Source organism: Halichoerus grypus, chromosome 8, assembly GCF_964656455.1.
Source record: "Halichoerus grypus chromosome 8, mHalGry1.hap1.1, whole genome shotgun sequence".
In the NCBI taxonomy this organism is placed as follows: Eukaryota; Metazoa; Chordata; class Mammalia; order Carnivora; family Phocidae; genus Halichoerus; species Halichoerus grypus.
In genome coordinates, this window is record NC_135719.1 from 113,700,537 (window position 1) to 113,728,054 (window position 27,518).

General features: G+C 37.3%; 1 protein-coding gene and 1 pseudogene across 4 annotated transcripts in view; one reads left to right on the forward strand and one right to left on the reverse strand.

The window, feature by feature from the left end:
• SLC38A6 (solute carrier family 38 member 6) overlaps positions 1 to 17,776 on the forward strand; it is a 61,713-nt gene extending 43,937 nt beyond the window's left edge. For all 4 annotated transcript variants that reach the window (XM_078053784.1, XM_036068373.2, XM_078053785.1 and 1 more), the window contains exons 9-16: positions 6,748 to 6,813; positions 7,051 to 7,104; positions 9,161 to 9,240; positions 10,095 to 10,195; positions 15,684 to 15,808; positions 16,957 to 17,101; positions 17,209 to 17,303; positions 17,484 to 17,776. In XM_078053784.1, the coding sequence (XP_077909910.1) occupies positions 6,748 to 6,813; positions 7,051 to 7,104; positions 9,161 to 9,240; positions 10,095 to 10,195; positions 15,684 to 15,808; positions 16,957 to 17,101; positions 17,209 to 17,303; positions 17,484 to 17,564 (747 nt within the window). In that variant the 3' untranslated portion in view covers positions 17,565 to 17,776. The remainder of the gene's footprint in view (positions 1 to 6,747; positions 6,814 to 7,050; positions 7,105 to 9,160; positions 9,241 to 10,094; positions 10,196 to 15,683; positions 15,809 to 16,956; positions 17,102 to 17,208; positions 17,304 to 17,483) is intronic.
• LOC118520374 (large ribosomal subunit protein eL15 pseudogene) lies at positions 3,629 to 4,257 on the reverse strand (annotated as a pseudogene).
• Positions 17,777 to 27,518: the final 9,742 nt, after the last annotated feature.

A 27,518-nucleotide genomic window follows, 5' to 3' on the forward strand; every position in this document is an offset into this window, starting at 1 on the left:
AACCGTATTATAGAGCCAGATTTTCAAGCTGTCACAACAATCTAGGATGCATTTAATTTAGGTTGAACTCTCTTCTGGGATGCAAAGATAAAGCAACTTTAGATTATTTAAATGAAGTGGAAGTCACCCTGGTTTTAGTGTACAGAAATACTGAAATGGATGCTCTTAAAACTAAAATACTTAACAGTGTTTACATTTAATCATCTGTTGAACTTATCACCATTAAAAATGATTGCCCTCCCCACCTCAAATTACCTGACTTCTATCTTAGAAGTAAATGAATTAAACATATGCTTTTTTCCCCCTTCAATTAATTTAGATATGATTGACATCCAGCACTGTAGAAGCTTAAGGTGTACAGCGTAAAGACTTGACTTACATATATAGCAAAATGATGACCATAAGGAGTTTAGGTAACATCCATGAACATACACGTTTTAGGCTCCACATGGAAAAGGGAGACAATGGTTATTCTCACCATAAATGGATTTTTTTTTGCAGTGGTACTTTATTTTCTGAGTATAGTTGACATAGTGTTACGTGAGCTGCAGGTGTACAACATAGTGGTCTGATAAGTTTGTACATTATGCTCTGCTCACCGTAACGGTAGCTGGCATTTGTCACCATACAATGCTATTTCAGTGTCACTGACTATATTCCTTATGCTGGACGTTTTATTTCCGTAACTTATTCATTCCATAACCGGGAGTCTGTTTCTCCCAGTCCCCTTTATCCATTTTGCCCAACCCCCTTCCCTCCTCTCTTCTGGGCACCATTAGTTTGTTCTGTTTTTGTTTTTTTTTTTTTTAAAGATTTTATTTATTTATTTGACACAGAGAGAGAGACAGCGAGAAAGGGAACACAAGCAGGGGAGTGGGAGAGGGAGAAGCAGGCTTCCCGCGGAGCAGGGAGCCCGATGCGGGGCTCGATCCCAGGACCCTGAGATCATGACCTGAGCCGAAGGCAGACGCTTAACGACTGAGCCACCCAGGCGCCCCCAGTTTGTTCTGTTTTTATAGGTCTGATTCTGCTTTTTTTTATTCATCTGTTTTTTTAGATTCCACATATGAGTGAAATCATATGGTATTTGTCTTTTTCAGTCTGACTTATTTCACTTAGCAAAATACCCTCTAGGTCTGTCTATATTGTTGCAAATGGCACTATCTCATCCTTCTTTGTGGCTGTGTGATATTCCATTGTACACACACACACACACACACACACACACACACATCCGTCTTCCTTATCCATTTGTCTGTTGATGGGTATTTAGGTTACTCCCATTTCTTGGCTATTGGAAATAGTGCTTTAATAAACATAAAGGTGCATATATCTTTTTGAATTAGTGTTTTTGTTTTCTTTGGGTAAATACCCTGTAGTGGAATATTGAATCATATGGTATTTCTATTTTAAATATTTTGGGGTACCTCCATACTATTTTCTACAGTGACTGTACCATTTACATTCCTTTCAGCAGTGCCTGAGGGTTCTTTTTTTCTACATCTTCACCAGCACCTGTTATTTTTTGTCTTTCTGATTTTAGTCATTCTGATAGGTGTAAGGTAATATCTCATTGTGGTTTTGATTTGCATTTCCCTGATAATTAGTGATGCTGAACATCTTTTCATGTGTCCGTTGGCCATCTGTATGTCCTCTTTGGAAAAATGTCTCTTCAACCCCTCTGTCCATTTTTTAATTGGATTGTTTTTTTGACATTGGGTTGTATATGTTCTTTATGTATTTTGGATATCCCCTATATCTTCTCCCATTCAGTAGGTTTCCTTTTTGTTTTGCTGGTGGTTTCCTTCACTGTGCAAAAGCTTTTTATTTTAATGTAGTCCAAATAGTTTATTTTTGCTTTCATTTCTCTTGCCTCAGGAGACATGTCTAGAAAAATGTTGCCATGGCTGATGTCAGAGAAATTACTGCCTGTGTTCTTTTTTAGGAATTTTATGGTTTTAGGTCTCACATTTAATCCTAATTAAGCATCTTTAATCCATTTTGAATTTATTTTTCTATATGGTGTTAGAAAGTAGTCCAGTTTCATAAACTGTGAGAAGCATCTATATGGCTAGGAATGACCTTTGGATGCAAATGAACATATGGATGTGAAAGAGAATCAGTCTAGATAACACTGAATTTTTTCCTCACAGATAATTGGCAATCCAAGCATTGCATAGGTAAGAATAATTTGGTTTTTATAGCCAGTAGTTTGAAGCATATGAAATATATTGATACAATATGTCTTTCGTAGTTTTCACAGTATTCATTTCTGTCGTGGCAGATACTCTTAAATTTGATGCAGATTTCTTACTGTAGCAGTCATGTGGACATGATGCCCTTATTCTGTACTTACTGTAATGCTTACAAACCATCTGCTCAGATTTTTACCTGTGAGCACAGTTTAAATTTGATCTACAATGGGACAATGAAGACTTTTTTAAAAATGTTCCTTTTAATTGTGACTTTTATTTTAGACTTTCTTAATAATTAGGTTTTGAAATACATAATGGTTAGGGAAAGGAAACATGTATATATCAACCCAGACTTTTTGGAATGGTATCAATGGCTCCATTTACTATTTTGTCAATATGTATTTATAAATCTATATAATATCTATATTACATTTAAAAAAATTCTTAATATAAAAATTTTTTTAAAAATCAGTCCAGAAATCTATTACTTTCTTAAATTACACTCTCCAAATAATGTAAATCGAAACTTACAGGTTTTTTTTAATTCTGATCACAGCTGACTTTAATTTTTTATCCTCACATGTAAAAGGTTATCTGATGGCTACCAGTTTCCCAATCCTAGCATTGGTTACTAGCTTACAAGTCTTAAGGTAAAATCTTCTCATTTACCTAATGTTCAGTTTCTCCTAGTTTTAATATACACTGGTGTAACTACTATACTGACTGCTTTGTATGGAATTCGGTATTCTACAGATCCCATGGAGTCATGGGATAGAATCAGAAGCCTCCATGTTTTATGTGAACCTCAGTGGTACTGTGGAGATCAAGGCAATTTTGCTTAGGTTAAGCAGGATTTATTTTCATTTGTAAGAGAACCCTCTTACAATGGGTTTATTCAATTCTTCTAAAAATGGTGGCATTCTTTTGAACTATTCTTTCAAAAGCAGCAATTACTTAAGTGGAATATTGGATTAAACCTAAAAATGTGGACCCTAGTTAATTAACTTTATTATTCTGCATATGATCATGATAAGGGATTTGAATGTTCTTCACATTGCCAAGCAAAATCCAATTTAAAAAGTTTGTTCTTACCAAACCCCTAAAAACCACCATTTGGGAGTAAACCAGCAGAGCATTACATCACCCCAGTGAAGCTGTAGGTTTCATTATATGCACCCACAGATGAGATGGCTAGCTTCTGCATTCCACTTTTACAGAATTTATTTTACACCTATTATACCAAACAGCATTTTAAACACTGGCATATAAACTCCCTGATGACGTAAAGCAAAGACAAAAGTGTTTATCTTATTAGAAACAAGACACACCATCACTTCATAGTTTGACAACGCATTCATGGAACAATCTGCAGACAACTCATTTTAACAGACAAAGAACACTTTTAAGCAACCATGCCTGAGCTCAATTGTTTATTAGGTAAGGATTTTACAAACATTACTTACACAGTGGAGCTGGAGAGTATCGTGTCTTCTCCGTGCTGCACAGCAAGAACCGCTCATAGTCTGCTGGAACCTGGAACCCTTTCTCACGGCTTGTGCGGCCGGCAGATGTCAGCCCTGGCGTCGCCCGGTGCTTATGGACCAGTTTGGTGATCCACCGGCTGTCAGGATTTCTTCTCATAGCTTTATGGGATGGATCAATGAGGATAACCTCAAAGAATTTGTACATGGAATCTTTGCCAACCCAGTAAGAATTCAGGACTCTCAGAGCCCCACAGTGGCATCCAGCTCACTCCTCTGCAACCCACTGAAGGCTTCTGGCAAACCTTAGCTGGTTAGCACCATGATGGACAGGCTAGCTCGAGGTCTCACCATTAGGAACAGCGTTTGGGGCCACTACAGTGAATCTGATATATGACATAACCTTGCTTGGCCTTGTACCCCAGTCTGCACGCTTTATCCGCCTGCTTTGGGGGGCTGGGGGGAGCCCTGTGGAGCACACAGAGCTGTGGGTACTGCCAGCAGCACACCCCGAGAAGAAAGTGCATTACATGGGACTGCTTGTTCCTCCATAGCTCCTGGATGGACTTGTAAGTGCCCATCTTGGCTGACCTTTGAGCTGATGCCTGCCACCAGATGGAAAGCAAAACTTAGTCTTTTTTTAATTTTTTTAAATTTTTTTTTTTTTTTAGTAGGCTCCAGGCCTGGCTTGGAGCCCAACATGGGGCTCGAACTCACGACCCTGAGATCAAGAGTCTGAAGCTCAACCAACTGAGCCACCCAGGCACCCCAAAACTTACAGTCTTATCTGTTGCCCCAGATCCTTATTTTGCCTAAAAATTTTAACATAAAATTTTGCCCCCTCTGAAATATCTAAAATTTTTAAAATTCATTTTATTTTAACAGTGGGTCAAGAATGACAGTAACCAGATAGATTTACCTTTTTTGGTCCGTTTCAGAAAACTAATGGATTGCCATTCTTTCCAAAAGTTCTGTCTTGAATGCAGATTAATATCTTAAGTAATATTTTAGTAAGCCAGTAATCAAAATAGGAAACAGTTTGGATGGTTTGTAGTCAGAAGCTTTGCTTGTTCTGAGCACTGAGTGAGGCATGATTGGTGCTTCAGATAGATTTGTGGACACTGCTCATCAGGATCTAGCAATCTCATAGGGGAGATGAGAAAAATTAATTGGAAAAAAATAGACAACAATATAGACAGTACCTAATTAAGCATTGATTTATTTGCTTCAGAATAAGAATCACAGCAGTTGACAGGAGAGAAGGAAATTAAGCTTGACCTGAGCCTTGAAAGATGGGAAGAACTTAGAACAGAGAGAAGGAAGGGCCTTTTACACAAGTGAATTATTTTTCCCTTTGTCTTTCTAACCCCTGGAGTTGTCTTCTTACCATGTTCTGTCTTCAACGGAAGCAAGGACTCCCTGTTACACTTTGTTGTTGGGTATCTTACTATTCCCATGCTGTACTCTACTTTATAGAACAGCACATCTCACCATCCTACTGGGCAGGCTTAGGCTTAGGATTGGTCTCTGCAGGGAAATTAGCTATAGTAACTGAACTTTATATTAATATAAAACCAAACTGCTAATGACTTTTTCATTAACTAGGAATTCATTGAAAATGAATGAAAGAATCATTATATTGTATTTTGGAGCATTGTTTTGAAATATTTTGATTTCCAAGCCAAGTAAGAATAGCTGATAAAATAAATGAGCTAGCTCACATTCCAACCTTGTCAAAGTACTTGGTACCCAAGTGCTCAGTATATGGTTGCTGCCGCCACCACACCACTGTTAGGAAGGGGGAGATGTGCAACCTGCATTTGGAGTCGGGCCAAGAGAGAGACCAGTGACAGCCGTGCTGCTCTAGCTTCTGCCCTGCCCCATCCTCATCCTTTTTTTGAAAACATATCAGAAAACAGATGTGAAATCATTGCTTTTAATTTTTTTTCCTCTTGGTAAGTTGACCATTTAGTTTTATTTCATATTGAAATAAATGTCCAATGTCCAAGCAACTTGCTCAGTTTACCCTTTTATTTCTTTTTCTTTTTCCTTGGTGAGGGTTTTAATTAAGAGTAATTCTTTAGTTCTAACACTCATTAACTTAATTCTAAAAGTATATGTTTTCCTTAGATTTGTCTTATCAGTATATAAAATTTTGTTTTGAGTTAGTTAAAATCCAAAACTAGATAAATACCAAATAGGAATAGGACTAGTATTTCCTTATTGGTCTCCTGCTAAGGACAAATGCCTCCTTTATTCTCCCTTGCCCCTGTGTATGCTGGGTTCCAGCCTGGAGCAAATATTTACAGAATAATTATGTGCCCCGAAACTACTGCAACATGGTAATGTCCACACGACCGCAGCTGTAGGTCTAGGAGAAGGATGGCCACAATCCAGAGTAAAATCCCGAGATATTTGCATTGATTATTTCAGGGAAATAACATCCCTCTGGATTTCTTTTAATTTTTTAAAAATTTCTTTTTACCAGCTAGAGCTCGCTAGCTATGTGCTCTTTTCTTAGCCCGCTTTATATACATTTACTAAAACTAATGCAAGTCTGAGAAAAGCCAGCAGGACAGTACTTCTCCATCAGAACTCCTGCTTTGCATAAGTTCTCTACTTACTTCTGCTTGTGGCCATCTCCCAAACTACTATTAATATTTCTCGATCTGCTACTGATGCCAGGTCCACAAATAGCCGTAGTTTTATACCATTGTCACTAAAAACATCAGGTTCCCATTTAGAGTTGTACTTTTTTTTTTTTTTTAATGCCTTGATGCTTTTTGGGTTTGGAAAGTTGACAGTTGACATGAGAATACTCTCCGTCTTTAATGGGGGAGAACCCCACTAAATAGATATACAGCATCCCCTCTCCCCTCACGATAGGTATCCATGTTAAAGGATGACCCATTCTAACTGGAAAAAGATAATATGAGCAAAGAATCTTCTATTAGCTATTATTTGGTATGGTATTAGTTTAATTGAAATAATGCTGACCTGTTTGAAATCAATGCCTTGTCATGAATTTTATAAGAAATAATCTTGAGTGTGGATTCTATTTATTTTTACAGGTGATGATTAAAAAATGGTCCATTCCTTGTCCTCTGCCATTAAATTATGTAGAGCAGTACTTCCAGGTAATAGTTTATATTTTGTTTCTTTTTATTTTAAGCTAAAAAGAAAAAAAAAATCAGACTAATAATGATTTTTTTTCCTAATTAATGAAAAAGTAATGGCTATATTGCAATTTGGAACTTTGTTTTGAAATATTTTTATTTGAAAGCCTACTAATAATAAATACATCATTTTTGTTGATGTATTCTGACTTTTAATGACTGTTGGTTTCTCTTTTTCCCCTCAATCCTCTTAAACAGATTTCAAATGCTACAGATGATTGTAAACCAAAGCTCTTTCATTTCTCCAAAGAGGTGTGTAAGTTATTAACAGATACTTTTGGTTGATTTTTCACATTTCAAGTTTTAAGAGATTTGTGTAACAGGGTCTCTTAGGTCTTTGTACCTGTAACTAATTAATTTTCATGAAAGTGCTAAGTATAGGGTTGCCTACCAGAAGAATAATATTATTTAACACAGGGTGGCCCATTATGAAACAGCCACCTTTTTTTTTTTTTTTTTTTTTGGCATACTTTTAAATGGAGCCTGTTTTAAATGGGCCACTGCCTAAAAGAACAGATTTACCAAATGTCTGGTCTGGCCAATAAGGTCCTCTGTGGATACAGACTTCCTGTTGCCCTCTGGACTTGTAAAGCTAAATAGCCAATTATATCAAAAACTCCTCCCCTGTGAGTAGAACCTCAGTCTGTAGCTAAACAGCTTCATCATTGGACCAGCAATTGAGTGCTGCCAATATATATTCTGGCTGACATTCCAAAGTTGAAATTTATGACGCTTGGAGTGGAGACTAGAAGACCAAGTCTCCTTGCCATCTCTGAGAACCAGGATACTGGAAATGTCTGTTAAGAGCCCCTGAGTATTGGCAGAGGAGACAAGAACTGTGATATGGATGATTTCTACTCTACCATTCTAGAAGAGCCCACAGTCTTCCCTGTTGCCACAAGTTTCTTCATCTACATTTTTTGATTCTGTTGAAATCCAAGTCCCAGATGCTAGAATCTCCTCCACTCTTGTACAACTCTATTAGTGTAGCATGTTAGTGTGCTAAGTCCTCCATGCAGAATTTTCCTTTTTATCCCCAGTTTATCAATGAGAAATGTCTCTCTGACTCCACAAGGGAGATTACCACATCCTTTACATGGTAAAGGCTGTCTGCCTTAAAGATCTATCTAGGTGGAGTAATTGACAAGCCAGGAAATTGAGCAATATATGAAAGAGAATTTGTGAATTAAACTCTCATTCCCCTAATCCAGCCTCAGGAAATGCTACCGCTTTCCTTTGCAGCTCCCTTCAGATATTTTAGGAGGCATTATATCCCAAGATAGGTCTTCAGTCATCTGGAATTTTTGTTGAAGAGCCTAAAGCTGTTAATTAGAGGGTAATCTTTTTTTTTTTTTAAGTGTTTATTTATTTGACAGAGAGACAGCGAGAGAGGGAACACAAGCAGGGGGAGTGGGAGAGGGAGAAGCAGGCTCTCTGTCGAGCAGGGAGCCCGATGCGGGGCTTGATCCCAGGACCCCGGGATCATGACCTGAGCCGAAGGCAGATGCTTAACAGCTGAGCCACCCAGGCGCCCCGAGGGTAAGCTTTTTATAGTAGAAAGGAGAAAGTAAATCATCACCACCCATTTTATAAAGACAGTATTTTCACTTAGATGATGACTTTGTTCGCTTTATAACTTCATCTGGCTCTTAAGTATTCTAATAAAAAAACCACTTATGTTTGTGTATTCCAATGGATCTTTAAGAATTTGTTAGTCGGGAATATATCATATTCATTCCCATTGAAACAGATCCTAGTTCGGGCGCCTGGGTGGCTCAGTCGTTAAGCGTCTGCCTTCGGCTCAGGTCATGATCCCAGGGTCCTGGGATCGAGCCCTGCGTCGGGCTCCCTGCTCCGCGGGAAGCTTGCTTCTCCCTCTCCCACTCCCCCTGCTTGTGTTCCCTCTCTCGCTGTGTCTCTCTCCGTCAAATAAATAAATAAAATATTTAAAAAAAAAAAAAAAGAAGAAACAGATCCTAGTTAAAGATCCTAAGATGTGATTAGTATTTTCAGTATTCCCTTAGATTCAGTTGATGGTACTCCCAACATGGTATAGAAGCCAGCCAAGAAATATTCTGGCTAGCACAGGCAGTCCAACTATCAAGTAAAACATTCGTTGGTGACCATACTCATGTATCTCTTTAAAAACAAACAAAACACCCTTATTTTATAAAGAGATGATTCGTGAAAGATGAAATAAATTTAACCAAATTGATTTTTTTTTTAAGAACTGAGTTTATTGTCAAATGGAGTAGTGGTTTCAACAGGATAGCATTTAATAATTTCATCTTTTTAAATTCTTTTCCAGAGTGTTTATGCCATACCTACCATGGCTTTTTCATTTCTCTGCCATACCTCAGTATTGCCAATATACTGTGAACTTCAAAGGTACCATAGAATCCTGAAATATTTTAAGTGTATTAAGTATTCCTTTTGGGGCGCCTGGGCGGCTCAGTCGGTTAAGCTGCTGCCTTCAGCTCAGGTCATGATCCCTGGGTCCTGGGATCGAGCCCCACGTCCGGCTCCCTGCTCAGTGGAGAGCCTGCTTCTCCCTCTCTCTCTGCCTGCCTCTCTGCCTACTTGTGCTTTCTCTCTGTGTCAAATAAATAAATAAAATCTTAAAAAAAAAAAAAAAGTATTCCTTTTTACTTAGACTTTCAAATTGAATGACATTCTCCTTTATGAATCCTTCTTTCCCATCACTGGGAAACTAAGTGTTAGTTTATTTATTTATTTTAAAGATTTTATTTTTAAGTAAGCTCTGCACCCAGTGTGGGGCTTGAACTCACAACCCCAAAACATGCTTTTCTACCGACTGAGCCAGCCAGGTGCCCCTAAGTGTTAGTTTAAAACAAAACAACTGATATGTTGGCTTACTGAACATAAAAAAAAAAAATTCAATATGGTAAAGATGTAAATTCTCTCCAAGTTAATATACAAATTTAATGTGATCCTTATTAATATTTTTAATAAATACCCTGAAGTTGAAAAAATAAATATCTACAGACATGAAAGAAAATAAAATAAAACAACTGAGAGTTAGTTCTGTCCAACTTGAGAATGTTTCCTGGAAGCATAATCTTTGTGCAGTAATTTCAAATCAGAAATTCTAATATATAGTTATTAATAAAGTAGGTCTTGAACAATTAAGGAATCCTCTTGACTAGCTTGGGAGATATTTGTTTCTTTAGATATATATCATTCAGATCATAGTTTCTACTTTTGCCATTTTTGTCTTTTAGCCCTTCAAAGAAAAGAATGCAAAATGTAACCCACACAGCAATTGCTTTAAGTTTTCTCATTTATTTTATATCTGCACTCTTTGGGTACCTCACTTTTTATGGTAAGTATATTATTTAACTACCAATGACAAAAGAAATTATTCTATAGTTGATCTCACACCTGAATATAGACTTTGTTTCTGCCTTTCATTAGTAAGTTAATTTGTTTAGGCTGCTGGAATTCAGTGCAGTACTGTAGTAGCTTTATGGACCTTCAAAAATTGATTTTCTTTCTTTTAATAAATGTGGATCAAGTTCAAGATTAATAACTTCATAGGAAAATTTTCTTTTTTTTTTTTTTTTTTTTTTTTTATTAAAGATTTTATTTATTTTTTTGACAGAGAGAGACATAGCGAGAGCAGGAACACAAGCAGGGGGAGTGGGAGAGGGAGAAGCAGGCTTCCGCAGAGCAGGGAGCCCGATGCGGGACTCGATCCCAGGACCCTGGGATCATGACCTGAGCCGAAGGCAGACGCTTAACGACTGAGCCACCCAGGCGCCCAGGAAAATTTTCTTAAACACCTAAATAAAGCTCAGGGACATTGCTGTCTTTCCATAAGAAAAAAATGTGCAATGATTTTATTTTTTAATTGAGAATTCAATATGTTAGACTCTAGTTCAGTTTGGGAGGTTGGGAGAATCAATCATCTTAATTGCAAAAGAACAAGTTAAGAAAGGAAAGGGTTTACACTTGGTTATAGTTGTACGCTTAGATATCAGAGATCTTTGCCTTCAGACTTAATTCACACGGTTTGGCAATGTGTGTTCTATGATGCACCATGATCTTTTCCCATAAATTTTGTAAAGGATTCTTTTAAATTCTTACAATAACAGTAATTTTTTTTTATTTTTGAAAAATTGCCTGCTTGGTATGTTTTTTTCTGTTCTGAAAAGAACCTCAAGAAAAACTGAAACTTAAAAGTCTAGAACAAGAAAAAAAATCGTAGTCTCTTTAATTTGCAAACATATTTAATTTGCAGACAAAGCCATTATAACAAATTGTACTCAATTTGTCAATTCTTGATTACATTTTTCAGCTTCTGAGCGCTTTTATAACAACTCTCCAAGTAAATGGCTGTTACTACTCTGGTGATACTTAGCTGTTACGACTGATTTATTTCATGGTTGATAGCCTTGTGCGTATGCTGCAGGTCTTAGATGGCCATGATTACTTCAGTGGCACTTTGCTTCTCTCCCAGAGTTTTTCCAAGTCTGACAAGTTTTTGGACAACGTTTACTTGCACAGCTGCCTTTACTAAACCAGCTCCCTTTCCTAATCCTAGTGGAAAGAGTATGGATTTTGAAATCCAACAAATGTGGTACAGATAACTACTCTGCTCTATGACCTTGAACAGGAGGCTCACCTTGTAATCTCTTCGTCTCCTAATCTGTGACAGGGGTAATTTTGTGGAGTTGTATTGAGAAGGAAATGAGGTATGTGTAACATGCCTGTTACAGTCTCTGGCACATAGCAGTCTTCCACAAAGGAGAGCTACTGCTGATGGTTACTATTATTATTATCATTAGCGTTGTAGTTATTTTATAATTTCAGGTGTTCAGTTTTTCAGCCCTTTACTTCTCACTATCTGTAATGGAATTTAAGTTAAATATGGTAACTCTATAGTACTATGTTATGAGTATGATCTTGGAGTTTTCAGAGTATGAGAAAATTATAATTGCCATATAGTCCTTTTCTTATTATCTCTGTGCTATTTTAACAGTAATAAAGGCCATTCATTAATCTAAATCTGCTCTTGCATTTTAATACTGATGTAGGATAAGAGTAGTATAGTAGAGCTCTGTGTACACCATCAGGAAAAGCATTATTTCCAACATGACTATGGTACCCTGCTGGATACACTACAAAGAAAATTAAGGCAGATGGTTAAGCTTTTTTGATCATTGCTGATGAAGCAGGATTCTTGAACTACATAAACTCTAGTTTTGGTTGTTGGGTTTGTAAATTTTTGTACAGACTTGAGCTCAATAAGACTTTTCTAGATCAGTAAGATACTGTAGCAGGTTCTCTCTTGGGATTCAGCAAAAACTTAGTATAACAGAATAGCTGTATATTTTTCTAAAGTAAAATTGTCACCTGGCAGAAATACTCTTCTATTTAGTGATCTTCAACTTTGAGAAAAAATCCAAAAAATAGACCTCTTCCTCCACCTTATGGATAAATAGCTGTCTGGAAGAAGCCACAGATGGCCTGCCAATCTCCAGGATTGCTGAGGAATAGTTACGTAAATTACCGTGAGATGCAGTACTAAATTGTAAGAAAGCTTAGATTGAAAGGAAAGTGGAGGAAGGACGGATACTAATACATTTATTGAGCTAACATTTACTACGTAAGTGCCCAGTATTTTATATACATTGCTTAATTTAATCCTTACAACTCTACAAGGTATAGGTTCACATAGGGTGAGCGGTTCAGCCAGCCAGATACCTGCAGCTAATGAATAACAAGCTGGGCTTTGAATCCAGTTCTGACTTTTCTCCAGAGTGAGTGCTTTTGTTATCATGTTGCCTCCTCAGGAATTATGCAATAGAACCGAGATTTCCTTCATCCCAAGTTTTTGTTAGTGAGCTTTTGGAAAAACCTGGCTCACTTAAGCTCCAAGCATATCTATATGTCTCCACCTACCTACCTACCTACCTACCTATATACCTATCTATCTGTTGTTACGTGAACACAGAGGCTAAACATTTTCATTATGTAAGTGAAGTATTTCCTACACAGGGATTGTCCTTGTTATCAGGTAAAGCTGTTAATGTTGTCTCTGACTTAATCCACTGCAAATTCTTCAGAGTATCCACATTTTCTCTAATGGAGAAGTACACATCTAAGAAAAATCTCATCATAGGTGGGTGATAGATAAGAAGAATGATATAAAAGTAATTCCTTCTCCAAAGATAAAAGAGAATTCAGGTATTGATTTTGCTGTTTACATTAGCTTTTGGGGGGTTGTTAATTATAATTAAGGAACATCTTTTATGGTATATTTCTATTGAGATAACAGTAGCTCTCAGTCTTATGGGAAAAATTGTTGATTGAGCAATTATCAAAAGGGCTAGTCATAAGTTAAGGCCTTCAACTCATTTTGTAAATGAGCAGCTGAAGCCCAGAGAAGTGACGTGACATGTCACACATTTAGTGGCATGTCTCCTGAATCCTAATCCAGTGATCTTTCTGCTACTCTATGGTAATCTGTATAAACTTCATATGGCTGATGTAATAGTATATATAACTTGCAGAGATCACTGTCAGATCCTTACTGAGATTTATAGAGATTTGTCTGAATTCAGAGAAGTGTGTTGTACTCTATCCCTTACATATGTTAAGGCTCAGCTAAGAACACAGAATTGACTGTCTCAGATGAAGTGTTTTCATCCTGGGAAAGTAGAAAGTGGATATGTAACAGATATTTTGAATTTATAATAAATCTAGTTCTTCAGGCTTCTGGAGCTGCTTGGGATCCTTTTAGCCAGTGCTCCCAAAGCTTAGTTAATATCTAAATTTTGTCAGATTACAGGGACCTATAAGTATGTACCTAGATTAATAGTACTGGCTCTTTATAGATGTTAAAGTGTTATAAGGTGAGGGAGAAAAAGTGTTCCTCTGGGGAGCCAGGCCTATGCCCAAATGTTACATCATAACCAGACTATTTTAAAAGTACAAAATTGTTAAGCACTAAGTGTTAATAGCTCATTTTCATGATTCAGAAAGTGGAAATAAAATTGTTTGCCATATTTTTTCAAAGGCTTACAAATATCTCAGGTTTGGAAATAATACCCAGCTTTCCTGGCTCTTCTTAATCTCTTACTTTAGTCCACTAGTCTCACATCGTGTAAAGTAGTTCTTTGATATGTTAGACAATTAGTTTCTCTCCCATTTCCATTATCACTGGTCTAGTTCAGTTTCTCATTACCTCTCAGTGATTATGACAGTAACCTCCTGTTATTTCTGTTTTGGGTATCTTTTTCTTCCTGCTTAGTTCAGATCATAATACACTAATCTTCATAAGTCATTGGTCTCTGTGGCCCACTTCATAGGGTTTACCTGTGAAGAGCCCTGCTCCTGGGTCGTAAATGCATTTTCTGGCCCTATCACCCACTACTGTCTTTGCTCTATAGCACACCCTCTTCCAGCCACTGTAGTACCACTGGGTACTCATTTTCTTAGATGCATATTCTCGTTGCTACATTAGGGCTTCTGCCTGTGCTCTTCTTGCTCTGAGAGAAAATCTCTTTCCCCACACATACGTTAACTCATTTAATGCTCTCAGTAATCCACAGGTCAAAATATTATTGTCCCCATTTTGCAGATGTAAGAACAGAGAGACTCAGAGAAGTTAAGGTGCTAATAAGTAGAGGAATTTGAACATTAGTCTGTGTAGTCCCAGAATTCAGGGCCCTCTACCTTCCTGCTATTCTCTAGACCATGATGACTCTCCCCAAGCCTCCCTGGATTTCCTGCTTGCTCATCCCAAAGTCACAGTTACCTTTCCCTATTCAGAATCACCGTAGCTCTTTGTTTAGAATGACTACTGCCACTTACGTGTGTATCTGTGTTTATCCACTTTCTGTTATATGGGTGTGTGCGTCTTCTTGCTCCTTTATATTTTAAGATCCTTGTTTTTTTATTTCCTCCAAAGCATCTTTTCCAATACATATTACTCTCAAATTTAAAAAGCACCATTCCATTTTAAGTACAAACTGATCTTTGCCTGCAAGGCAGGATATGGAGTGCTCTTGAGAGCGCTCACTCTTCATGCCCCTGTCTGACTGGAGGTGCAGAAGACATTGTGAAACTGGAAGAACAGCACGGAGCAAAGCCTGGTCAGTGTGTACACATTCTGCCCTTGACTACCACACCGGCTTGCCGAGTAAGCCGTTTCCCTACAACTGCATTTTCTTAGGAAAGAGGAATCTACAGATGAAATGTTGATGAAGCAGGCAACATGCACGGAAGTGTAAGATTCTAGAAAACACTGCGGTATTGAGGAAAAGGTATTGGCTTTGGCACCAAAAAAATTGGGGTGTATAGCTCTGCAAAGCTCTTCCCCTTTTTTTGGTGTGATCTTGGGCAAGTCAGTTAATATTTCTTACCCTAGCTACCTGTCTTAATTGTTATCGGAAGGAAACACGTGATACACTTTCAGTAATACATGTGAAAGCACCTTACAAAACAAACATAAATGTTCAAAACCTTCAGATTATGGAAAAGTTGTAAAGAGATAATTATATATATATATATATATATTCATTGTCATAATTTTAGAGGTTCTGCCTGTGCTGGTTTCTGGTTTAAAAGAAAAGATTGTAATTTTCTTTTATATATAAATACTTTTTATTTTAAGATTGTAATTTTCAAGAAGATATTTAACTAATGTCTCTGTGTTTCATAGGATAGGAAAAAGGCCAGAGATGAATTTGGTCTGGGAATCCAAAATTTGTTAAGATCTATTTGTGCAAGAAAAATAATTTTGCTGTTACTGACATCTTAGTAGTTTATAATGTGGTCCTTATTATTATTTTTTTAATTGACAGACAAAGTGGCGTCAGAATTACTGCAAGGTTATAGCACATACTTGCCCCATGATGTTGTTGTCATGACTGTGAAGTTATGCATACTATTTGCTGTGCTTTTGACAGTCCCTCTAATCCACTTCCCTGTAAGTATTCTTAAAGGGCTTGTTGCTTAATGTAGCAGCTCCCTAATATGGCAACACTAATGCTTTGCAGACTAGAGTGTTTGAATCACATCTAGTCTTGTATATCTTATTCATTTGTCAAGTAATTGATCAAAGACCTCATACTTGCATATGGCCCCATGAAAGCACAGAAATAACTGTGAACCACTAAGCTAATTTGTGCTTTTTGAGATTTAGTTTAGATTTATGCTCTCCCACAGCATTGTTTCCAATTTAGAGACTATGGTTATTCTGAAGTTTTGGGTTTTTCCCCCTCTTTAATTCTGTATTCTGTTTTCAAAAGAATGTGCATGAAGAGGCAAAAGTCAAGTCAGCAAAAATAAGCTCCTTCTGGTTTATTGTAGATTTGTTTTCACATAGACAGTCTAATTTAATCCTAGTCAAAATATTTTATTTGCTCTAGAATTATAATTAAGGGGCAGATCAGATCTTCATTCTGCATTTAGTTGCCATATGTAAGAATCTTAAGAATTTCTGAGAAAATGGAAACAGAGGCTTTAGGTATGAATGGTTCTGCATGAATGTCTTGAACCCCTAAACAGTGAGCTCCCTAAGAACTGGGCCTTCAAGATCTTTGGCCCACTCCTTGTGTGAACTGCTCTGCCAGGCGTGCCTTGGCGGGGGGTGGGGGGATGGCAGTGTATGAAGTGGGATGTGTCATGAACTAGTTTTTATATTTACATGCTATGAAACAGATAATATAAAATAAAATAGTAAATGATGTTTCTTTCCCATAGCATGACCTCTTTTTCTATTTTAACCTTTTGTTCTTCTGTGTGTGAATTTAATGAAAATGATTCTCTGAGATCTCATCACACAGTGTTATTGTAGGTCATTTTGAAAAGTATGCAACCTAGAGAAATTGAATGTGAACGTTTCTTCAAGAATTAAAGCAAAATAATTTTTATGAAGCTCACACAGAAAGGTATATTTCTTAGTTTATGTGTCATAAACACTTTAATAATAGTTTATGCTATATTTTAAAAATCTAAATGGTGTAGGGGACAAGAATGTCATGGTTACTGTATTGTACCTGTGTTTCCCTAAGCAGGTATTTTGGCTTTGACACTTTTTCTTTGCTTTAATCTGTTTCTTTTTCTGTTATACAGGCAAGGAAAGCTTTAATGATGATGTTTTTCTCCAACTTCCCATTCTCATGGATTCGCCATTCTTTGATCACTCTAGCAGTCAATATTATCATTGTTTTACTTGCATTATATGTTCCTGACATTAAGAATGTATTTGGTATAATTGGTAAGTTTTCTGTTTCAAAAAATCCCATATAACAAAATGGGTAAAATTGTCATCCAGCCTCACATCTGAATCTGACAATACCTTTTTTTTTTTTTTCCTGCTCAAAGGTTCCAGTACATCAACGTGTTTGATTTTTGTATTCCCAGGACTATTTTATCTTAAACTTAGCAGAGAGGATTTTCTCTCATGGAAAAAGCTTGGGGTAGGTTAGCTTTTGTTTATTTCTTTTAAGAATTCTGTTTTAAGAAATAACTTGTCATTTTATAATTGACTATTTTATCTACATTAAGAAAGTTAATGTATTTTGAACTATAACATACTTTATTGGAGAAGGTGGAGGTTTAAAATACTCTAATTGTTCTTTATTGTTTTATTTCCACAGGCTTTTGTTTTGCTCATCTTTGGAATTTTGGTTGGGAATTTTAGTTTAGCACTAATCATTTTTAATTGGATTAATAAATGAAAGAAATATGTTCCTACTTCTTACGAAGAATAATTTACCTCTGTATGCAAAAAAAGGAGTAATTCTGGAAGGCACCTTGGATAAATCCTTTTTATATGGGTAAACATTTTTGTAAACATTACTAACAGAAAAGCAGAACAAAATGGGAGTAGGTAGGGGAAAGTGGGTTTATAACAGTTTTAATTAAAATAAATTCAAAATGTTCTTCGATACATTAGGTCAATCTTTGTGGTTTATTTTTTAAAAATTAATAGATTTTGTTTTTTCAGGTAGATTTAATGTTTACAGAAATATTGAACAGAATATGCAGAGTTCTTCTATATCCCCTCACTGCCAGCACACCCATAGTTTCCCATATTATTGACATCTTGCGTGAGTGTGGTACATTTGTTACACTTGATGAGCCAATATTGATATAGTATTACTAACTAAAGTACATGGTTTACCTTAGAGTTCACTGGTGATGCAAGCGTTGGCAACCACCGATCTCTTGACTGCCTTCATAAAAACTATGAGCCTTTCCCTGTGAGCCTTTCCTAGAATGTTATATAGTTGGAATTATATATTATCTAACCTTTGAGGCTGGCTTCTTTCACTTAACAAAATGCAGTTAAGTTTCATCCATGTATTTTCATATAGCTCATTTCTTATTATCATTGAATAATACTCCATTGTTATGGATGTGCCAGTTTATTTTTTCATTCACCTGTTGAAGGACCACTAGGTTGCTTTCAGAGTTAAGAATAAAGCTGCTGTCAACATTTGTGTGCAGGTTTTTGCGTGAATTTAAGTTTCAGCTTATTTGGGTTAATACCAAAGAGCACAATTGCTGCATCATATGGTAAGAATATATTTAGTCTTATAGGAAACTGCCAAAATGCCTTCCAAACTGGCTGTAATATATTACATTCCTGACAACAATGAATGAGAGTTCCTGTTGTTCCATATCCTCGCCCGCATTTGGTTTGTAAGTGGTTTGGATTTTTGCCATTCTAATGGGTGTATAGTTGTATCTCGTTGTTTCAATTTGCATTTCCCTAATGACATATGATGTTAAGCATCTTTTCATAGGCTTATTTGCCATCTGTATATTTTCTTTGGTAAGGTTCAGATCTTTCATCCATTTTTTTAATTGGATTGTTTTCTCATTGTTGAGTTTTATGCATTATGTATTTTAGATACCAGTCCTTTATCAGATAATGTGTTTTGCAAAGACTCTCTCCCAGTCTGTGGCTTGCCTTTTCATTCTCTCAACAGTGTTTATGGCAGAGCAAAAGTTTTTAATGTTATTAAATATACTGGGTCAATTTTTCATTTGTTTGTTTTTTAAGAAATCAGTGTATTGAGCTTATGTACAAAATTGAATGTTAGCTGTAGGTTAATGTTGTCAACATTAATCACCAATAACAAAACTGGGATTATTTCATTTGGTATTTTGCCCTGCCTCTGAATCTTCTCTAAGAAACTTTTGTGATTTTCCTGTTGTTCATTATGAGATAGAACTGTGATGATTGGCTGTGGATTTGGAAGTTCTCTGAGTTTTCTCATTTGTCACTACAACATGTGACTTTCTACTTGGCAAACAGAGACAAATAGTGATTTATATCGTATTTTCTGTGGAGGTTAGAAATCATTGTTTCCCATTGATGTGGCTTATTTCTGGTAGGAAACCAGAAGCTAGATCTCTCCTCCCCATGAGTGTTCTATGTAAAGGACACCTTGTTAGCAGCCTACCAAAGCCAGGGTGTATCAGTAAAAATGTAATTTTACCCTTGTGCACATGTAAAGTAGGGAATTGCATGCAAAGTACAATTTGCATGTATGGAAATAAACACTTTTGCAGGTGCCCCCTTGCTTCCCACTTAGGAAATGGGCTGAAAAATTGACAACTGAGCTTCTCTTTTGAGTTAAGATATTTCTTTGGCAACTGGGGATAAGCATAGTATAATGGAAAAAGTCCAAGTTTGGGGGTTAGAAAGACTTAGATTCAAATCTCAGTGAGTTTAGGCAAAGTACTTAACCTCTCTAAGCCTCCACTTTCACATACGTATTAAATGGAGTTAATACCAATTATACAGGGTTCTGTTGAGAGGATTAAATGACCTTGTATAAATTGGTGCAGACCAAGACGGGCTCTTTTAATAGATGAGATAGTTATCCCCTTTTTCCCATCTCTTCATCTGGACCAGTAAAATAAATTTGCTTTCAATCAGGGACGTGGAATTTCCTCATCTTCCATCTTGCACAGCTAATATATTTCTTTCTCTAGCATTCATTCTCAGGGGAAGTGGCCCCATGTGCGCTCTTTGTAGTGTTTTCCCACAGTTCTGCCCCTGCTGTACTCTTCTACTGATATCTTCCTGAAAATGGGCTCTTAGCCTGGTCCCAGGGGCACAGCCAGGCATGGCTTCCCATGTGGCTTCAGGTCAGCCAGAGCCCATCAGTCTGATAAGCTAATTCTTGTACCCTCTTTTTCTGTTTATGAAATTATAGATCCAAATACAAATAGGTGTTCAGCTGCTTACATAAATCTAATTCCAGTAATACCAAAATAACCCTAAATCTGCAACAGATGCAAGGATGCCCCCTGGGGCAAATGTTAAGTGTGATGACAGCTGGGCATCAGTTAATATATTTGTCACCTGCTCATGGGATAGGATCATGAGAATTTGGCAAAGGGACAAGTAACCTATTGAAACCCTGCACAAAACTTAGTTAATATCAAGAGAAAAATATTTGTGGAAGAGTTTATTATTATTATTATTATTTCACTTTAATATTCTGCCTTATCTAGTTGCCTGTTTGTGGAGTCACAGCTTCCCCAAGAGTTTGGAGGAAGCTAATAAAATGGCAGGTAAGAGCAGTGCCCCCTTCACCAGGATTACCAAAAACCTTGTTCAAGTACTCTGCTGCATTTTTCCTGGGAAATATAGGCCCTTGCTTTATGGGCTTAATGATCATAATTTATTAGGTAAGAACTATTTAAAATAAAACTAAGTAAAGCACAAAATATATACTTTTCTAACACTTGGAGACTTGTTTGCTAAATTAAAAGACGAAGTGCTGAGAATATGAATTACTTTCATATGTTGAGGGTGAATGTTTAAATTGTACCTTTTTTTAACAGAATGTTTACTCGTGAGCTTAGCATTTAAATGGTTAAAACAAGCCTTTGAAGTTAACACTCCATTAAGATGAATGGGGGTAATTCACACCTCTGCTAGTGCTGTATTATTTCAGTCTGGCTGAGGAGAAAACAAGACAGGAGTAGGTTGATTTACTGTGTGAAGGGCCCTTTAAACACCCAAGGTCTGGAAATCTTTGTGTGTGTGTGTTTTTTTTTCCTTTCCATCTAGAAGCAGAACCTGAAATTCAGCACAAGCTAGGTATAGAGCTGCAGTCTAGAAAGTACCATTCTCTACTGTGGCAATTCCTAACTGGCATTTGATGGGTAGCAAGTTACCAGATCAGCCCAACCTCTCCGGCTTTGTTTGCTCCTCTGTTTCTTCTACCATGACACCTTTTAAATATAAGTTTAATACCTGGTAAATTCACCAGTGGAAAAGCAGAAGCAAACCATCCATTTTCGGGTAAACTTTACACATGCCTTTAAATGGGTTATGAGCTAATCACTGACCTTCATGTGCTTCTAGAAACTTTTTTACCTTTGCAAAATCTCATGTTCTATATTTGCCTACATACAAAACATCCACCTTTAAGAACTTTTTTCTCTCCCCCCCTCATTTGGGGGGTGATCTCTGAAGTGAACAGAGATCAGTTGGGAAAGATTCATTTCTTTCTCCATGTGACCTTTGCACTGGTACTATTTTGTATTTGAAATGTGTATTCCCCCCATTCGTGGAAGTGCTATAACCATTTGACCCTGAAACGATTCATTTTGGAGCCTAAGAATAAGATTCTGTGAGCATAAATGAAATGGTGAGCATTGTATGAGATGTTACTGAATTTGAAAGATCTCTTTTTAAGGTAAAGGGATTTTTTTCTTCTCCATTCTTATCCTGTGTATTTGCAGGATCAGGTTACTAGATAATCTGTGGGTAGTTGGGTGTGGAGTCTCTGGTGCTGACTTTGCCAGTATGGTATATAGAGATGGAGAATAGGTGCGAGAAACAAAAGGACTCAAACAATTAATTTTAACCTGATTTTCTTCTTGGCATGTTGACAATACTCTGCGGCTATGTTAGAATTTAACCCTATTGAAAAAGACCTTGTTTCCTGCCAATAACTGCCTAGATTTTAGGTGTCATAATTTTTGGTCTTAGAACTTCTCAGAACCTTTTATAGTACTGAGAAAATTTTTTTTTAATTTAAACACAGTTTATTCATTTTTCTACCATTATCCTCCTATAGTCTTCTCATAATGAAGAGGGAAAAATAGGAAAACAAAATTTTGGTGAAGGATGAGTAAAGATATTGTGGATGTGGTTTCCTTGTTGTAGTCAGAATTCTATTTCTCACTCTTCCTAAACAATCCGATCTGTTTTTACTGTCCTCATGATCCACTGTCCTAGTTTGTGAAGCTGTCAGTCAAAATGAGCAATTATGAGAAGCAGGAAGACTCATCTTGGCTGGTGGCCAAGAGGCCAGGTGGGAGTGAGAGGTTTCTTCGCCTGTGGGACAAAGGAAAGGGGCAGGGAGGGAAATGGAGTTGCCAGGGGGAAAAAAAGATGATTAAAAGACATGGTTATATGGAACAGGATAAGGAAAAAAGACTTGCAGGGAAATGTTTCTCTCTTGTTTGAATGTATATGTGTTTTATATCAGTTAGTGGACCGATGCACAACACAGGCAAAGGGACTAGCTAATTCACTGAGCAAATATTTACTGAGCACACAGTATGTACTAGGAGTTGCACCTAGTCCTAAAGTTGTGAAGTTAAATAAGACACCTGAATTTCTTGGATAAAACTTGGAATTTTCTTTTTTTTTTTAAAGATTTTATTTATGTATTTGACAGAGAGAGACACAGCGAGAGAGGGAACACAAGCAGGGGGAGTGGGAGCGGGAGAAGCAGGCTTCCCGCCGAGCAGGGAGCCCGATGTGGGGCTCGATCCCAGGACCCTGGGATCATGACCTGAGCCGAAGGCAGACGCTTAACGACTGAGCCACCCAGGTGCCTCAAAACTTGGAATTTTCTGATTGAACCTTTTCAGATGGACTTAATAAGTGAAACTGCTTAACTCAAAGGAAAAAAAAAATCTATATTTTCATACATTTACATAAAGATAGACTTTTTACCATTCTGGAGTCAATACTTACCTGTGTTTAAATCCCAGCTCTACCTCTTTTTTGTCTAGTTTCGGACAAGTCTCTTTAATTCTCTGAATTCTTTGAAGACCTTCGTGTTTAAAGACTTAAGTTTTCTCTTAACCAGGTTTTATTTATTCCTCAAATCACATATCTCTTCTCCTCTGCTTCAGCCACCTACTCAATAGTCCGATCAGAAAGTAGTATTCTAGAAATATTCTTGATCAGTTTATTTTCACTACTGATGCATTCTTCCCCAGAAAAATAATTTTTGTAGTTTTATAATAATGTCACCATACGCTGATCTTACATCAGCTTTTTCACAATGACAATACACTTCAGCCTCGTAAAGTATGGGGTCAGTAAAAGCTCCAGGTCTCTTTTCAGTGAACTGCCAGATTTCTAGGTCTTGTACTTGATTTTAATTTTTTTAAGTATGAAGGAATATATATTACATAATACATACACGTATTCATACACACACACCTGTTATTTATCTATATGTGTTAAACTTTGTCTTGTTAACTTTAGCTCATCCTTCTAGCAGTTGAGATCTTTTTTGAGTTTTGATTCCAATGTATCATTATTCCCTGCTTTTTTACATTTTTCATGATCCTGCCATTTCTTTATCCCATTCACAGATAAAGATGTTCAGTGAGACAAGACCAACTCTAGAGCCCTGCAGCCCACCACTAGAGACTTTTCTTCCATGTTGTTATTAATCTCCTCTTTGGGTAGTTATCGTCCTGTAGTGTCATCTAACCTGCATTTCTTCAGTCCTTCTGGAAGTGTCTCCCAAGTCAGTAGGTACAACCGAGATCCTCACCTATTTCCCACATTTCTAGTTGTCCTGGGATATTTCTGCTTGGATGCCTCACAGTTATCCAAACTTAGCATGTTCTAATCTGTCCTTCCAGCTAGTTTTCTTGCTTCCATTCCTGCCACCTGCAGTCCGTTTTCACACTGCGGCCAAAGTAGTTGTTTAAAAATGTAAATCAGATCATTTACAATGTAAATTGCTCTGCTTAATTCCTCCAAGGGCCTTCCATGTCCCTGAGAATGAAATCTGTCATGGCCTACAAGGCTCTGCTTGGTCTTTGCCCACTTAGCTCTGACCTCGTCTCATAGCTGTCTTTCACTCCTCTCCAGCCAGCCAGGCTTTCTGTGCCTTGAACACACCAAGCTTTGTTCCCACATGCTTACTGTTTTTCCTAGTTCGAACATTCTCTTCAAAGACCTTTGCAAGCCTGGCTCCTCCTTATTCAAGCGTCAGCTCAAGTGTCACTGGCCCAGAGAGGTCTTCCCTGACCGCTTTCCGCAAACGAGCAGCCCCCAGCGTGGAGTCGTGCTTTCCGGCCGCCCTGTTGTGCAGTCCGTTCCTGGGAGTCCCACCTGTTGTCTGTGCCCGCTGGACTGCAAGTTTGTTAAGAACTGGGACTTGTCTGTCTTGTTCATCACGAAATCCTTAGAGCTTAGAATGGTGCCTGGTACTTGGGAGTGACTTAATAAATATTTGTTGAATGAATGCAGAAATCCAACAGACTATGTATCTTTTCACTCTTTACCTCCAGTCGGTCACCACATCAGTTCTTCCTTGGAAATGTCTCCTAGATGTGCTTTTATCCTGTCCCCAACCTCCTGCCAGTACCTGAACCTTAGCCTTCATCCCTTTGTGCCTGGATTATTACACTTCTTCTCAACCCATGCTGCTCTTTAAATCACTTGGGGAGCTTTCAAAAATGAGAATGTTCAGGCTCCACCTCAAACGAATAAAATCAGAATCTCTGCCTGAGACTCAGGCCTCAGTACATATTTTTAAAGCTTCCCAGATGATTGTAATGGGCACCCACTGGATTGCTGCATCAGCCTTCTAACAGTTGTCTATCTTTTAGTTCATTTTGTCTGTTGTGTCCATTGATCTCCTTGGAATCCTGCTTTTATAGTAGGACTTCCCTGCTCAAGAGCCTACAGTAGCTCCCTGCTGCCCGCCATGTTAATCCCACCTTCCCCTGCATCACCTACTAAACTGTATTTCATTCTTTTCTCTCTTACCTACATTCTATGCTACCCTGAAACCATCTCACTGTCTGGCACTTGATTTGCCTTTCATTACCCTGCTTCTCCATGTTTACTTCTCTCTTACTCTCCTTCCCTCCCCACTCCAACTTGTACGTACACACCTGGCCTGTCCTTACTCCTCTCCTCTGCCTATGCAAACATTTCCCATTCCTCAGGGCCCAGCTCAAATTCCACCTTGTAAATACTTCATTCTCCATTCCAGTTTATCACTTATTATCTAGATAATTCTTTTGGTATGTGTCATTAGTACCTTATAATACATTTCTTATATTTTTATAAATTGCTTTGTCTTATATTTTTTGATTGGTAACATTTAAATTTAATTGGTACAAATTCAAAAGTTACAAAATTGCCCTCCTTCATTATCTGCCCCAAGCATCCAGTTTTCTTCCTTGGAAGCAGCCACTCTTACAGCTTTCTGTATCTTTGCAAAATATACTCTAAGCCTAGCTAACTATATATTTATATAGAACACACACACACACAATGTTGGCATACTACATGCAATCCTCTGCATCTTGACTCCTTTTTACTTAGAGATATTTAAAGATATGTATAGATACATAATTTCAATTGTAAAAAAACAGAGCAGGAAATCTGTCCTCTTAATAAACCTTTAAGTGTACAATACTATTGTTAATTATATGTACATTATTATACATACAGTAGATCTATAGAACTTTTTTTATCTTGCATGACTAAAACTCTATGTCCATTGAACAAAAACTCATTTTCCCCTCCTCCCAGCCCTGGCAACCATCATTTTACTTTCTGCTTATATGAGTTTGACTGCTTTAGTGGAATCATGCAGTATTTGTTCTTTTGTGACTGGCTGTTTCACTTAGCATAATGTCTGTAAGTTTCATCCATGTTGTAGCATATGGCAGGTTTTCCTTTTTTAAGGCTACATAATACTCCATTGTATGTATATACCACAATTTCTTTATCCCTTCATCTGTCTGTGGACATTTAGATTGTTTCTGCCTCTTGGCTATTGTGGATAATGCTGTAATAGATATGGTAGTATGAATATCTCATTCAGTTCTTTTGGATAAATATGCAGAAGTGGAATTCCTGGATCTATAGTAAATTCTATTCTTAATTTTTTGAGGAACCTCCGTACAGTTTTTCTTAGTGGCTGCACCATTTACATTCCCACCAACAGTGCACGAGGGTCCTAGTTTCTCCACATTCTCACTAGCATTTGTTGTTTTCTGATTTTTTTTATAATGACCATCCTAACAGATGTGAGGTGGTTTTGATTTGTATTTCCATAACAGTGACATAGAGCATCTTTTCATAAGCCCAGTGGCCATTTGTATGCCTTTGGAGAAATGTCTATTCAAGTCCTTTGCCCATTTTTAAATAGAGTTATTTGGGGGTTTTTAGTTATTAAGTTGTAGGAATTCTTATATATTTTGGATATTAACTCCTTATCAGATAAGATATATGGTTTGCAAACATTTTCTCCCATTTGCAGGTTGACTTTTTACCCTCTTGATTGTTTCCTTTCTTGCACAGAAGCTTTTAAGCTTGATGGGTAGTCCCACTTGTCTATTTTTGCTTTCATATCTGTTTTGGAGATTATTCTGTATCAGTACATATCACGCTGCCTAGGGGCACCTGGGTGGCTCAATCAGTTAAGCTACGGACTTGATTTCAGCTCAGGTCTTGATCTCAGGGTTGTGAGTTCCAGCCCCATGTTGGTCTCCATGCTGAATGTGGAGCCTACTTAAAAACAAACAAACAAACAAACAAAACAGCCTAACTCTATTTATAGCTGCATAGTATTTCGTTCCTACCCATTTAACTGGAGTTCTGAGTCAAAGGGTATGCACGTTTCTAATTTGTATAGATATTACTAAATTGCCCCCCATTAAAGGTTTTACTAACTTACATTTTCACCAACAATGTAGTAATTACTCTTCACATTTTGTGGTGTTATTTAACTTTTCACATTTAAGCACCTTCTCTCCCTGACTCAGTTGTAGTTAACCCCAAAACAGAAACCATGTCCTGCATATATTAGCTTGTACACAACACCTAATACCATAAGTTCACTCAATTGGTGCTCAGTAAATATTTGTTAAATCTTACTTCATTGTGTGTTTAGGGAGTTTTCTTGTGGCTCTAATGAGCGCCATGTGAAAGTTGGGCCCTTTACGTGTGTGCTGTTCCCAGGACAGGAGGTGACGTGTGCCTGATACTCTGAGGAGAGATGCTGTCTGTTGCTGTCGCTCTTCCGGGATTCCATATTATCCTTGCTTAGGTCAACCAGTCCTTGGATCCGTTATCAGGTTTGTTTAGTTTGAATGATCAGTATAAGGACTGCAGCTGACACCAGACTTGTGTCCAGTACCCTTCATTGCCTAAAATTTAATATTCTAAAAATGTAGATAACACATGTTTATACTAATTATGTAAAAAAAGAGCTCTTCTTTGTGAGTTTTTCCCAACTTTTTATTATGAACAATTTCAAATATACATCTGAGTCGGAATAATAGGTCCATAGACCCACCACTGAAATTTAACATTTGTTCATAGCTGTTTTGCTACATATATAAGCATATATGTGGGTAGCAAAACAGTTATGAACAAATGTCAAATT